The sequence below is a fragment of the Epargyreus clarus genome, unplaced genomic scaffold, assembly GCF_041222505.1.
Source record: "Epargyreus clarus isolate Ecla_fem2 unplaced genomic scaffold, WU_Ecla_fem_2.2 ptg000012l, whole genome shotgun sequence".
NCBI lineage: Eukaryota > Metazoa > Arthropoda > Insecta > Lepidoptera > Hesperiidae > Epargyreus > Epargyreus clarus.
In genome coordinates, this window is record NW_027332220.1 from 2,428,593 (window position 1) to 2,443,461 (window position 14,869).

At 37.1% G+C, this 14,869-nt stretch overlaps 1 protein-coding gene across 1 annotated transcript in view; it reads right to left on the reverse strand.

Moving 5' to 3' along the window:
• The window catches only part of FASN3 (Fatty acid synthase 3), a 43,949-nt gene that overhangs the window by 17,563 nt on the left and 11,517 nt on the right, over positions 1-14,869 (reverse strand). Inside the window, exons 5-18 of the mRNA XM_073078120.1 lie at positions 14,488-14,691; positions 13,829-13,945; positions 13,101-13,264; positions 8,949-9,091; positions 6,390-6,593; positions 5,392-5,581; positions 4,743-4,902; positions 4,231-4,400; positions 3,862-4,013; positions 3,330-3,513; positions 2,918-3,066; positions 2,414-2,598; positions 1,711-1,830; positions 156-265 (exon numbers count right to left, since the gene is read on the reverse strand). Of these exons, the coding sequence (XP_072934221.1) occupies positions 156-265; positions 1,711-1,830; positions 2,414-2,598; positions 2,918-3,066; positions 3,330-3,513; positions 3,862-4,013; positions 4,231-4,400; positions 4,743-4,902; positions 5,392-5,581; positions 6,390-6,593; positions 8,949-9,091; positions 13,101-13,264; positions 13,829-13,945; positions 14,488-14,691 (2,252 nt within the window). The remainder of the gene's footprint in view (positions 1-155; positions 266-1,710; positions 1,831-2,413; positions 2,599-2,917; positions 3,067-3,329; positions 3,514-3,861; positions 4,014-4,230; positions 4,401-4,742; positions 4,903-5,391; positions 5,582-6,389; positions 6,594-8,948; positions 9,092-13,100; positions 13,265-13,828; positions 13,946-14,487; positions 14,692-14,869) is intronic.

The window sequence follows — 14,869 nt, forward strand, 5'->3', positions numbered from 1 at the left end:
GTCGGCCTCATAAAGGACCTTAATCTTATCATCGTTTAGAAGTCCATCAAGATCAGTGACCGCTTACCAGGATGACTGCTAGCCCGTCTGCTCTTAATTAATTTTAAAAAGAAATAAGTAGAGATGTAAGTGGTACATTAAAAATGGTGACTTACCATCAACAACGTGACCAGCCATGAACTCGCTGTCTTCGTCAACGATGGACATCCTGACTGTACGCTCTCCAGACTTCATCTTCTCTTGTGCCTTGTATGACGTCACGTACCTGTTGTAAGAAAAATAGTTTGCCTTTATTCAGATATTTATATCCCAGTGAAACATGTGAATAAAGCCTAAATCAGCCTATTATCAATAATCAATCCATCTATTGTTTTGTCTACCAAAAATCGAAATGTGACAACGACTAGTATCCTTCATTATTAATACTTAATCTATACAAATTTGTGAAATGTGTTTCTAAATATCGAATTCTCGTAGAGAAAACGTTGGATAGATTGATTATAAATAACGGTTATTTCTTTGATCTATATTTTTTTCGCTTTGATCACACATCTAATGTCGTGGGACATTGAAAAATGCCGTTGTCAGCGTTGTACCATATTGGAGTCAATAAACAAAGTGGCTGTAATAGATCAGCCACGGACGATTTGTTTGTGGGCAACTTTACTTGGGGACGTACGGGAGGATATTGTGTACGGCGCAGGATGTACGAATATAATACGAATATATATTCGTGCGCCGTTTTCTAACTACTATACTGACAATATAATGAGTTTGATTTTTCATTCTGAAGGAATATATCATAGAGCTCCGTGATTGAGACTTCTTTTAAAAATACGTTAAATCTAACAAACTATACGATTTTTTTCGAGGTTCAAATCCCAGGCACGCTCTGATTTTTTAAAGTTATGTGCGTATTAGAAATTATTTATCGTTGAAGGAAAACATCGTGAGGAAAAATGCAGGTTACCTTCCTAAAAGGCCACGTTTAAGCCAGAAATAAATATCCGTATGTTTCTACCGTGACGTAACTGGCAATTAATATTCGCAGTCTTTATTGCATTTTACGCTGTTTCAGAGAGGACTATGTATGTACGCGCGAAATGTTATCGTATTGTAAAAATTGTTGTCTGTCTGTTTTTACAATATTTTTTGGAATTTCATATAAAAATCCATGCTAGCAGTTCAACAACATAAAGTGATATTCATTACACAAGGAAATAATAATGGTATGTCTGTGTATGATTAAAAGAATCCTTTTTCGACCGCCCGTATTAATCAATCCCCTTTTTGCTTATAAAAGGTCGAAATTTGTCAATTTCTAGGGGCCAGCAATTGTCAAATGTATCCCATTTTCGATATCAATTTCTTAAAGGTAGCAATTTACAAAGATCGGTGGCAGCATTATTATTTTTTAAAGGGCAGCATTATTATTTTTTTTTAAGGGTGGCAGCATTATTATTATAGTTAATTTTAGGACAGTACAAGATATATAAATTCTCTATTTTCATCTTCACATGGCTAAATAAATTATAAGGGGACTTGTACATTATCTCTTGTATTTTTAGATTGAAATTATTCAATATTAAAGAATACGTTCAAATTCTTAACATTGTCGTCAATGTGTTTACTGATATCCATCGTCAGTGGTTACACCTTATGTGGCTCTATTTCTGCTTTCGATTTATAAAAAAACTAAACAATACTCACCAATCTTCACTATGCTCCCATTCAACTAAATGCGCCAACATCGGCGTGCCTTGCGATACGGGGAAGGGTACAGTCGGGTAAATGTTCGCCAAACGGGGATTCACGCCGGCTTCGTACAATCTGGAACATGTTGATTAAAACTCAGAATTGGAGCAACTGATGAGGACTGCCAATACATGTCAGGCCAACTGCGGAAGAGCAATATTTTGATAGTGACATAATTCAAAGTCTGCCTAGGAAATCCATAGATTAATATTCTTGAATGTTTATCTTCTTAGGGGCCAAATAACTGAAAAAAATGCATTATGAACACTATAAACCTCAGACCTGTATTTGTTTTGTTGTACACAAAGGTATGTGTTTTAAACAATTATTAGTGGCTTTGATTACTTTGTCTGTAAAGTATAATTGTTTTTTTTGCTTATCACTAAAACATTTCTTGAACAGATATCGGGAAGAATCACTCGTACTTACAAGGCGGACTAGCAGTTTTACTTGGACTATACAACATTTTTAAATTACGAAAATACAGATAGGTCAAAAATCATTAATATGCAGTTAGGCAACTCTGGTTCTAGCAGCCTCAATTCTGTTTTGGGTTTCAGTCAGGAGTGACCATTTACTAACAGGTGGACTGCATGCTTGTTTAGTAAATCAATTTAAAAATACAAATTCTTTTGTATACTTTTTGTTAAATACTCACTTTCCTAAAGCTGTGAACAGAAGCTGCACATTGTCCTCATGTTTCTTCTGGGTGAGAGGAATGTTCAGGACATCCTTCTTCAGGGATCTTCTTAGGATGGCTTGGAGAAGGCCATGTGGAGCGATTTCGATCGTGATGGCATTCGGTTGGATGAGACGAGAGGTCTCCTCGAAGAGGACTGGGCTCTGTTTGAAAATAACAAGTAATATTAAAAGTGCTAAAACACGTTTAAAATTTCGCAGGAATAAATTTAAAATCTGAGGCAAGTCTCTTAAATATTAGATATAAGAATTACAAGCAGGACGTTCGGATGTCTCCTTATGGATAGCAGAAGTTCTTAACAATTATGTTCTTAACTCCAGTGCAGATTGGTGAAGTTTCGGAATTATTTGTCTTTTGCATCAGTGTAGCATAAATTAAAGATTAATTGTTCTACGTTAAGTTAGTTACAGACAGATTCTCGGAGCGATTTTTTTACCAACTTCTCATTTATTTTTTACTTACCAAAAGATTATTAGTGTGGTATTCAGCAGACGATAAACCAGCGTTGGGATCCTTCCATTGGACTTGAGGAATGGATGTCGACACCCAGCGTTCTGAACGAGGTTTGGGATCAGGGATGACTTCCCTGAGGTACTTAAGTAGCTTAGGTCCTGAAAAAACGCATAAAGTTCAATAAAAGAATTACATTACCTGTATTAAAATTTCCATTTTAATGAGACAGATGATATTATTCTGATCTCTGGAAACTATCTAAGGCAGAAAACGCCAAAATAAGGCAAGCTGTTTGGAAGATTAGCCTGTAGGGACAAATATAGCTTACGTGTTTACAATATGGAGGATGCTTTAATTTTTGAAAAAATAGAAGATTACAAGAGACGTATTTATTGGAAAATTGATTAGATGATCCACTCACCAGCTTCAGAAATATATCTTGAATGGTAAGCGATGTTGGAGCACGGAACTTCCTTGGCGAATACCCCCTGGGCGGTGAGCTTAGCGACGAAGGTCTTCATGATGTCAGCTGGTCCGGAGATTGTGCTAGAGTCAGGCCCGTTGTGGCAAGCGACTTCGATTTCAGGAGGACACATTGTTTTGATCTGTGTGATAGAAGATATTTATTAAAGTTAAAGCAGTTGCACGAATGTATGATTTATAGTGTTGAGAACACATACATTTTAGACATTTTAGATACATTATCACTGGTGTCATTGATAGATACATCAGTATTTTAACTTTATATTAGTAATTTAATTACGAAAAAGAGTGAATACGTATCGAAAGTAATTCAGACTTACTACTCACGGATAGAAACGCATACAAATGCGAAAATATGACTAGAATATATAGGTCAAACTACGTATTCATATGGATATGTGCGACAATTATTATTTCCTATCGGCTGGACTCTACGCTTCTAAACCATTTCTTTATCAAAAATAGCTTACCTGGTTGTAACCCAGCCCAATAGCAGCCATGGATCCCTTGATGAAGGGAGTCTCAATGGACGCAAGACCGCGGCTGTATGCTGAGAGAATCATCTGCTCCGCCGTGAAGCAACCATCTGCGTATGCGCATCCGAGTTCACCAACACTGTGACCTGTAATTAAAATGTGTTAATGAAGATGATGTTATATGCAAATATTACCAATCCATGTGAAGCGACATGTGATTCATGTAAGACAAACAAAATTACCAACAAGAATAATAATTGAATACACGTAATAATCAACATTTTAAAGTTCAGAGAAATCGATTATTCTCCATCTAATATTGTCGACTTTTAAATTTTGAGCTTCTCTGAATAATCTTCTTACCAATAATAAAATCAGGTTCAATTCCAACAGTCTTGAGCACGTCTGTCAACCCGATCTGGACTGCAGCGATGCCAATGAATGAGTTTAGAATGTTGTCGTAGATCTTCGGGTCGGGGTCCGTGACGATTTTCGTTAGGTTGATGCCCTTTGGTTCTAGAGCCTTGTGGCATCTGGAAGGAGTAAGAAAGTTTTAAATTATTGCCTGAGAAGTGATTGCAAGTTGCAGAACCGATCAGAACAGATTTAAAAAGGTATAAAAGAAAAGTTACTAATACAGCTAGGAACGGCCGAGAATAGGTGATGAAGAAAAAGAAGAAACGTACTTAAGAGAAGTGGCTTGAAGAGTAAAATATAGAAATAAAGATAGAAGAAAACATATCAGCAAACTCGTATGATGAGCATATGAAAAAGAATCACTTAAACAATTAAAGGTTTTATATTGTTAACTTGTACTGTATATAAAAAGACAATTTCTATCAGGAAATTTACCCAAATCTATTGGCTTAACTTACTTTTGAATAGCAGCAGCGAAGACAGGTATCCTCATGAGATGAGTAGCCATGCCAGCCCATTGGGAGCCCATGCCGGAGTACACGAACCATACTGGCCGTCGGACCCCAGAGAAGTATTGGATGTCACGTGCCAACGATACGCTCTTGGTGGGTGTTGAACCTGTAGGAAGATAGATAATAATAAGAAAAATTTGTATTTATCTTTGATTGAAAATTTCAGATTGGATTGAAATAAGCTAGATATCGATATAAGCTACATCGATCCGAACTAAAAAATCGAGAGTTCGTACAGATCTGCGCACATTTATATCGTAACTGATCTTAAAGTTAAGTAACATTGGGCGTGGTAAAATTTGTATAGGTACCCGTTAGTGGCTAAATGTTATGCACGCTTCCGTTTTCCAGAGTACACATATTATAGTACACATACTATCCGACCAAAATTTTATCATTGTGTAACAGTTAAACCTTGTTGAGGGCTAATTGTCGATTGGATTTCATTTGAGTATGCTCCAGGCATCTCCAGTTAATGGAAGAGACGGTGAACTTGAATTGTTCTTTAAAGCAGGCTCTAATGACCTAAAGTTCTAAAATCATTACATTGTTAATAAATAAATAATAATGCGTTGTATTTTTCTTTTATACTCACCAAGTAAAGTGTAGCCCCTAACAACATGGCCACCAATATCTTCCTCATGAACAGCGTGCCACAGTCTTATCTGCTCCACGTCAACAGTCCTCGACTCCAGGTCATCTAGGATCCTCGCTACAGCTGATTCCGTACGACCTGATGCACAGACGAGTCGGGGCAGATCGTCTGATGGCATGCCGTTGTTGACCTTGTGAAATTATGAAAATCTTATTATTTGTTGTTACCGACTTATCATTATATTAAGAAAACACGGATCATATGAGATAAATAAAATGAAGAAAAATTGTTGGGTCATTTTTTTGATGTGAAACATCTATAGCCGCACGTAAAACCGATTTCTGGCGTGGCGACGCGTCGCCACGCTATACGATTATATATATATGCAGTAGTGTGTACGGTGTGGCGACGCGTCGCCATGAGCAATCGAATTCAATAAATAGTCATCGTTATCTGGAAAAAAATCGTAATATTTTATTTTATCATTATGACATATTTAGTTCCTATCACAATATGTTCTTTTCTGCATATTACTTTTACAAAATAATGTCGATGTTTCACATCTGCCAGGCGTCCCGTGACGGCTCACATTATTTTTATTTATTTGGTTTCGATTACTAATCCAATAAGGGTTTTTACTTAATTGTTTATATATTTTGAAGTTTATATCTATTCTGTTATATAATATTGTAGCTACATGCAAGGATCTATTTGAATGATACTGAAACCTAGGGATAAAGAAGATAGGCCAGATGATGAAATGTAGCTACCTTCTCCTAAACATTTGCAACATTAGACACGCCGTCATAAAAATTACATACCGACATACAATGTAAACAGTATACCAAGTACAACATCGTATCAGTTTACTCTCAAAGCATGGAATTTTGCACAGAACCTCTACATAAAGCAGATAACTGCGAAGAAAAGGTTTTGGAATTCTTCCCCTAAGGGGCTGAATAGGCAATAAAATAATGAAGGGTGATTAGACAATATACCTTGTCCCTAGCAACATTCTTCAACAACACGTGAGCGTTGGCACCACCGAATCCGAAGCTGTTGACACCGCTCATGCCACGTCCCCAGGGTGTCTTCTCGGTGACCACCCTTAGTCTGTTCTCGGCCAAAGCAGCTACTCCATCCCTGGGTACATTGTAGTGCAGGTTCGGAGGGATACATCCTGTACCGTAAGCTATGCAGAGCTGCGAATAAAAATGAATTATATTATAAAAATAGTTTCAAAAAATGTTTTTTCGTATTCGTGCTAAAAAACCCTTTCGTTTGATACGTAGGTATATCATAAAGGTAAACATAATAGTATAAAAAATCAGATATATATTTTAATAACTTTTTTTTCGTTTTATGTACTAATACTTAGTAGTTATGAATTATATAATACGGAGATAATTTTGAAAATTCGATCCTTGGACTTTAATAGTTGATAACTTAACTATATGCAAGGCTAATAGTTCGGCAAATCACATGACTAAAATTTTGAGCTATATTGGCTAATTGGGAGATTCTTCATTCAGACGATACGACACGACATGGAGCCGATAATGGCAGATATTTCGATGATACGAATATTAGCGACACAACACGACTGAGTTTTGCCTCCTAAGTATTTGACTTAGTTATATTGTTATATTATTTAACTTCTCAGCATCATAACGAAATAACTAAGATGCCAAGTCCTAAAAGTAAAAAAATAATATGTCGATTGTCAACGGAATTTGTACTCACGAAAATTTTTCGTTCGTTTTTTTTAAATAATTTTGCTATTTTCTAAAAGATAAATAGTTAATCAATAAAATTAACATAAAAAAGTTGTTATTACTACTGGACAACTAATTTAAAGTAACGGTGTCGTGTCCGTATCGTTTCGAGTTAGTTATGCGTTCATTAAAGTCATTGGTCTCTCAATCGAGAGCTCCGAGGTTCAAACAAGCAGGCATCTCTATGTTTCAACAACTATGTTTATTAGAAATTACATTTTTACTTGCCCTAACGGCTAGTAGAAAATCGTGAGGAAACTAACACTTCTGAGAGTTCTTTAAAAGAAGTTCTCAAAGATGTAGTTTAGTAATTCGCACGTAGACTACGGCTTAAGCCTCACTCTGAGAGGAGACCTTGTTCAGTTGGGACAGTAACGCATTGACCAATATAGTTGTCGTGCCGGTGTCGTGTCGTGCCGGTGTTGTGTCGTGCCAAGTAAAGAAGATCCAATTCACGTACCGTTAAATTAGAACACGTACGCTAAAGTTCAACGAAGCACTATCAGCTATTTTCAAATTGGAAATACATTAAATCAGAGTTGCAGTCCGGAATCCCATTATAATTAATAGAGCAGTGATATGAGTATGATAATGCAGTTGCAGTATCTGCATACATGCAGTCCACGTGTCCATGCATCTGTCATGCATGTATGCACGCATGTACTGTTCATTTTTATAGCGAAATTTGACCCGTCATAATAAGACTTTTTATAGTTTCGCACCGTATTACTAAGCCTCCGTTGTCTGTTCGTCTGTCACACTCTCTTTAACCCTGATAGACACTTTAAATTTTTACGTATAACGGTGGCCGCTATAAAATTAAATACTAAAAATAAAAATAGATTCAAAATAAATGGGGTCGCCTTTACCTCTATGGCAGCTAAGATAACAAATACTAAAATTAAGAAATAATTGACAAGTTGGCGATACGGAACCCTCCGTGTGCTAGTTCGAATCGCACTTGGCCAATCATTATTTTGCTCGTATATATAAAATTCTCGTGTCACAATGTTAGTTACCGTACTCCTCCGAAACGGCTTACTGATTTTCATCAAATTTTATATGCATATTCAGTAGGTGTGAGAATCGGCTACTAGCTTTTTTTCATACCCCTAAGTGATAAGGGTTGTTCACCCTTAACATTTTTTTATTTATGGCAATCCAACGTTTGCCGGGTCGGCTAGTTTTTCTGTAAAACAACGATTGGCCAAGGGTGCATGGGCAAATAAATTGTGGTATGGTTTGATTATGTATCAATAAGCACTTAATCTGACATTCTGCATTGCAAAATATTGTGATAGTTCTGCCCAATTTATTACCTTTTAGTTTTTGAAACCTTCCCCGACCCGAATTTGATATGCGAATACCTTCTGAGTATGACGGATTTCATATTCATTTGCAAATGAAATTAACATAAATGAACTGTACTATAGGTTCAAATATTTTATTTTTAAATTAGTAGGCCCATATAGATAGTCTAGTGGTTAAGAAACTTGGCCTCTTGATTAAGGGGTCTGAGGTTCATATCCCAGCTCTGATTTTTTGGGCGCATTAGAAATTTATTATTATTTGCTTAAACGTTGAAGGATTACATCGTGAGAAAACCCGCATAGGTAACTGAGAAATAAAAAAAAGGGTTTCTAAGATATGTGAAGTCTACCAATACGCACTTGGCCAGAGCGGTGGACTATAGCTAAATCCTTCTCATTTTGACAGAAGACACGTGTCCTCCTGTGGGACAGTAAATAGGTTGATGATAAATAATTGCAAACAATGACTTACCTTAGCAATGGAGCAAAGTCCCGAGGCTGGTTCACTGTGCCCCAGGTTGGACTTGACGGACCCAATCCAAAGAGGTCCGGACCGGCCCGTGCAGAAGATTTCGTCTATCGCTAACAATTCTTCTGGATCGCCTACTTTTGTACCTGTGAAATAAATTAAAAAGTGTATTTTCGCACCAGTTTGGTAGCGGTATTGGGTGTATTTATCTGGTTAGAGCAAACTTAAATAATAGTCTTCTTATTTTTAATGAAGAGTTTTGATTATTATTGAACAAAAGTAGCGAATGAGCATGTCGATGTAGTTCGACTGCATTTTAAGCTCGTATTACAGATCTATCTGATGTTGGCTATCTGAAGTTCAAAACCACTCACTTCAAAATCAAAATATTCTATTTTAAGTTGGTGCCTTACAGAGTTCTTATTGAACGTCAATAAGTCTTTAAACTACACCAGAACAGCGCTTAATACTGCTGTAATTAGGCAGAAGGAGTGGCGATTATGCCTTCAGAGTTAAACTACTTTCACATTTGATGTTGTCTTCCATATACCTATACTGTGGACAGATTGTTCCAAAACATAGAATCTGTCTATAAAAATGTAATTTATCTATATACTTGTTGTAGTGTTAAAATCATATTTATTTTTATAAAAGCTCGCTTCACGAGCAAGCTCTGCGTGTCGCTATCACAACTCTTTGTGTTCGCACAATGGCACTAAAAGGTCCTTTTAATTTCACGTCGGAGTGCTTTCTAGGTAAAAATGGAACTATATCACTAAGCTTCCGCTATCTATTTGTCTGTACGTCTGTCACAGGACTTTATCTTTTGAGCCGTAAAAGATAGACACTTCAAAAGTTTACACAGTATGTGTAATGGTGGCCTCTATAACGTCAAATACTAAAAATAAAAAAAAATATTGGAGTCGCCATACAAAAAATCGCCATTTCCGCTTTATTTATTTGAACCTTAATGGGAGCCAGTTCAAATTTTCACAATGCGTTTACTTTTGTGGCTGATATAATAACAAGTACTAAATATAAAAAAATAAATGGAAAATTGGTAGTTTGGTACCCTCTGTGTGCGACTTCGAAACGCACTTGGCCAATTATTATGAGGCAAAAATACGTGTGGCCATTGTGCCTCCGGAAATAAACCATGTAGGATTTTAACGCCTTTAAAATGCACATGTTTTCTAGCAATTGTATGCAGGCTGTTCCAAAACATAGAATTTGTGTATAAAATTATAATTTCTCTAAACTTAAAATCATATCTATTTTGATAAAAGCTCGCTTCACAAGCAAGCTCTGCGTGTCGCTATCACAACTCTTTGTGCCCATACAATGGCACTAAAAGGTCCTTTTAATTTCACGTCGGAGTGCTTTCTAGGTAACGTCGTTAGAGCTTTTGTCATCAGAATAAGTATATTAAATGGGAGTACAATTGTGTGCACCTTACTGCATGGTTTTATAATTTATACTTATAACGTGGCACGCCATATGTGTTTTTTATGATTATTACTAGTAACAGAAGAACATGTAGTCTAACTGATCTTAGATATCTGTAATCAACCTCGGATAGGATTAGATTCCCACCCGAAATCTACCAAGGATGCGCCGCTATTCCTAAGAATAAGCTGGAATGTGTCGGAAAAGTAGTCTTCCTTACCACACCCTTCTAACTAGACCACAGCAGAGCATAACACATCTGTTATTAGGCAGAAATAAGTTTGGTGGTGGTGCTGCCGGAGTTAAACCACACATTTTTAAATAAAAGAGGTAAAATCATATTTATTTTTACAAAAGCTCGCCTCACAAGCAAGTTCTGCGTCTCGCTATCACAACTCTTTGTGGCACAATGGCACTAAAAGGTCCTTTTAATTTCACGTCGGAGTGCTTTCTAGGTAACGTCGTTAGAGCTTTTGTCATCAGAATAAGTATATTAAATGGGGGTACATTTGTGTACACCTTCGTGTATGGTTTGCAATTTATGTTTATAATATGATGCCTAAAGTTTTTTTACAATATAGGAGTAGCAAAAGATCATGCAGTCAAGATTATACATGAGGTACGCCACAGATGAGCGACTACCCTAGAGGCCTAAGCTGGAATGTCTTGGGAAAGTATAGACGTACTGTGAGAACACTGAGAACCCTCCGTGATTCGACTCCGTACTTCGACACACCTATTTCTGCCTAATAACAGTGTTAAGTGCTGTTGTGTTCTGGTTTGATGGGTGTGGTAAGGATATTCGAGACATTCCAATTAAATCCTCAGCGCATATGACAATCCGGTAGGTATCTAACACTATTTGGGGTCTATTATAGACTCTTCTAGGTGCCCTCACCATGAGCTGAACTACGTGATTGTTTTTTCGATTTTATCCCAAAAAAAAGGTTCACCTTATGTTGGAAAATTTGTGACGTCAAATAGTCCCGGAGCAGTAATTACGTAGAGCTCTAAAACAGGCTGAGAACGTCCGCTTCTAATCACACTTTAATGTAGCCTACATTATGCAAATATACTAAAAGCTTCTGAAGTAAGGCTATAGAAGAACTTGAGTAGAAGTATTTCTGGTAAATACTTGAGTAAAAGTGCCACTGGAGTGGAGTCTATTTATAATTCACAGCTTTGTAAAATCTTGAGAGGTTGCTTTATAATAGGACTCTAAAGCGTTGTTCAATAGAAGGCGATTTTTGATACGTTGAACTCAGCGATAAGGCAAACGGGCTAGAATTACAACATCAGGCGACTCGCCGAAGTGCGTTTTTCAAATGTTTATCTAGATCCCTCTCAAAGCCGGAAATACCTTCCCCGGTAGGAAGTCTTTCCACATCATACACGCATAGAGAAAAACAGTTTTAAGAAATAATACACTTGTGATAGGACGACAAGTCCAATTAGAAGGAAAAAGGACTTTCATTTAAATTTTTTTATAGTTATACCCATAGATTAGTAAAGATACTTCGCGGCCTTGAAATTCAATGAAGCCACAAACGGCTTATTTTAGTAAGTTCTTTTTTTGAAAACTTGACAAATAAAAACATTTTTAGAGAACATTTACGAATAAATAACTAATACTGAGTAAATTACGTAATAAATAAATAATTATTTAAAATACTTTAAGGACATTTTAGCACGAAGACGTGGCAAAACTTTTTTACGCAACAATTTCAATTGTCAAAACTGGTTACGTTTTTTTGTTAGGAGTGAGTAATCTTTACTTATCTATGGTTAGGTATACCTAACATAGTAGGCAGACTAGCTACTTGGTAAGTCAGTGCGGGTAAGCCAGGTACGCCGTCTTAGCCCGAGTAACAATAATAAGAGAATAATTGACCAAGAGCAAGGTGGTAGAACCCCTTGTGGTTCGACTCCGGCGGCACCACCGCCTCACCTATTTCTGCCTAATAACAGCAGTGTTAAGAGCTGCTGTGTTCCGGTTTGAAGGGTGGTGGTAAGGGAGACAAACTTTTCCGAGGCGTTCCAGCTTAGTCCTCAGGGGTAGCGGCGCATCTATGGCCGACCTCAGGTAGGAATATCTAATCCTGTCTGGGGTTGATTACAGATGTCCACGGGCGGCAGTAGTCACTTACCTTCAGGCGGACTGCATGCTCGTCTGCTACTCTTATATTATAAAAAAAAAGAAATAATTGAGCAAGTGCAAGTCGAACTCGCACATAGAGGGTTCGGTACTATCAAAATTTCATTACTTTTTATTTTTAGTATTTGTTATTATAGTAGCCATTGAAGTAAATACATTATTACTCGTAAAATTTGAACTGTCTGCCGATTACGGTTTAATAGATAAAGTAAAAAACGTCGAGAAATAGCGGTTTCTTGTATGGCGACCCCATTTATATTCAAGATATTTCAATTTTTAGTATTTGTTGTTACGGCCTCCTTGTACAATGTAGGTACATGCTCTATAAACAATTCTAGTGTCTACCTATTATGGTTTAGGTAGAGCCCTATGACAGTCGGACAGACAGCGGAAGCTTAATAAAGGGTTCCTTTCTTACACTTTGTTTACGGAACCCTAAAAAGGACCTTAAATTTGAACAGGTTGGTCTTGCGACTTGCACGTTTGTTATTTTTACAAAACGAGTCTGAGAAGATAAGTGACCAAGGGACAGAAATGTTGATGACAAAACATACCAGTGCCGTGAGCTTCAACGTACTCCAAGGATGATGGCGGGATGGAGCATTCCTGGTAGAACTCGCTGAGCAGCAGCTTCTGGATATTACCAGCTGGGTACGTGATACCCTGCTCCTTGTAGCCATCGCAATTAGTCTTCGCGTGGAGAAGTTGGGCGTATACTCTGTGGAGGAAAGACGTTTTACCACCCACACTAGGATTCTTTTTGTCCTGGGTGCTATATACACACAGAGACGAATTCACAAACGCCCAGACCCAGAGTAAAATCTAAATTATTTCTTTACATTTTTAATCACCCGGGAATCAAACCCGGAACCCTCTGCGCGTCGGACCGCTCCGCCATGCGGGCCATCCGAAGTATTGAAGGTTACCTTTTTGTTTATTAAAATGTCATCAATCGATCAAATTTGGAATAGAATTGAATCCGTGTATTTGGAATTCTGAAATGTAAGTAAAAAGCTCTCTTGATCAGCTTTACATTGTCAAATTTTTGGTAGTGAAAAATAAGAAAGATTCATTTTTAAGGGCGCACGTCGCCAATATCTACAGGAGAATCTTTTAGAAATCTACAATTCCTTGCAATACTACTTGCTTAACGCCTGGGGTCATCATCGACCATTGTAAGTTGAACCTTTAACACTTGAAAGTCTGCACTCAATTTATATTATAGGTTACCATAATAAGAACCGTTAACCCTTGAAAGTTTGTACTTGATTTCTGTAGTTACCTTCTGGAGTTCTTCGCTTTCTGGAGGAAAACGACCACGATGGCCTCTGACCGAGCGTAGCCGTTTGCGGAGTTGTCGAAACTCTTACATCTTCCATCAGGTGATAACACTCCTAACCTGGAATAGGTAATAGTGTTAGCTATCATCTTAGGACTTACTAATAGTATCTTAGCATTATATATCTTGTAATTTTCTAAATCTGCTCAGGATTTTCTGAAGGTTTTTTTAAATGCAATATCATCAATATCAGAAATGACATGTCATAATAATTTGTTGATGATATCGTTAATACAATTATATTGACGGTATCATCAATCATACCAGTTAACGATATTGATTAACATCGTAATTGGTTTAGCATATAATAGATATCGCATTTAGTGCAATATATCGTTATCATCAATATAGTTCATCGTATGTATATGTTATCTATACAACAGATATTTACGTATAACTCATTATCGTGGCTAACTGTTTTATCTACGCAACAGATATTGCATTCACCTTAATATATTATCGTTAACTATATGGTTTACATGATAAATACCATTTAGCTGCGCGTATTTTTAATTCAAACATACATTACTAAAGTTATAAAGTTCTAAAACTTCATTAATAAAGTTTTTTTTATATTAAACCATAAAGCACAATTGAATTACCTAGAAAACTGCAGCGATACATAAGGATGTAGACATAAGTTGGAGCCGCCAACGATAGCGGATTCGCAGTGGCCGTCCCTTATAGCCCTGAAGGCGTGCTCCAGGGCGTAGAGGGAGCTGGAGCACGCTGAGTCCACGGTGTACGAAGGGCCAGTGACTCCCAACCAGTAGGAGATGCGGTTGGCTAACATGGCTCTTGAACATCTGTAAGATAATAAGGTTTGAGAACATTTATTTTAAAGGTAGAACCCTTTGTGGGTCGACTCCGGCGGCACCACCGTCGCACCTGTTTCTGCCACAACAGCTTTAACGATTTTCACCAAATTTTATATACATATTCAGTAGGTCTGAGAATCAGCTACTATCTATTTTTCATACCCCT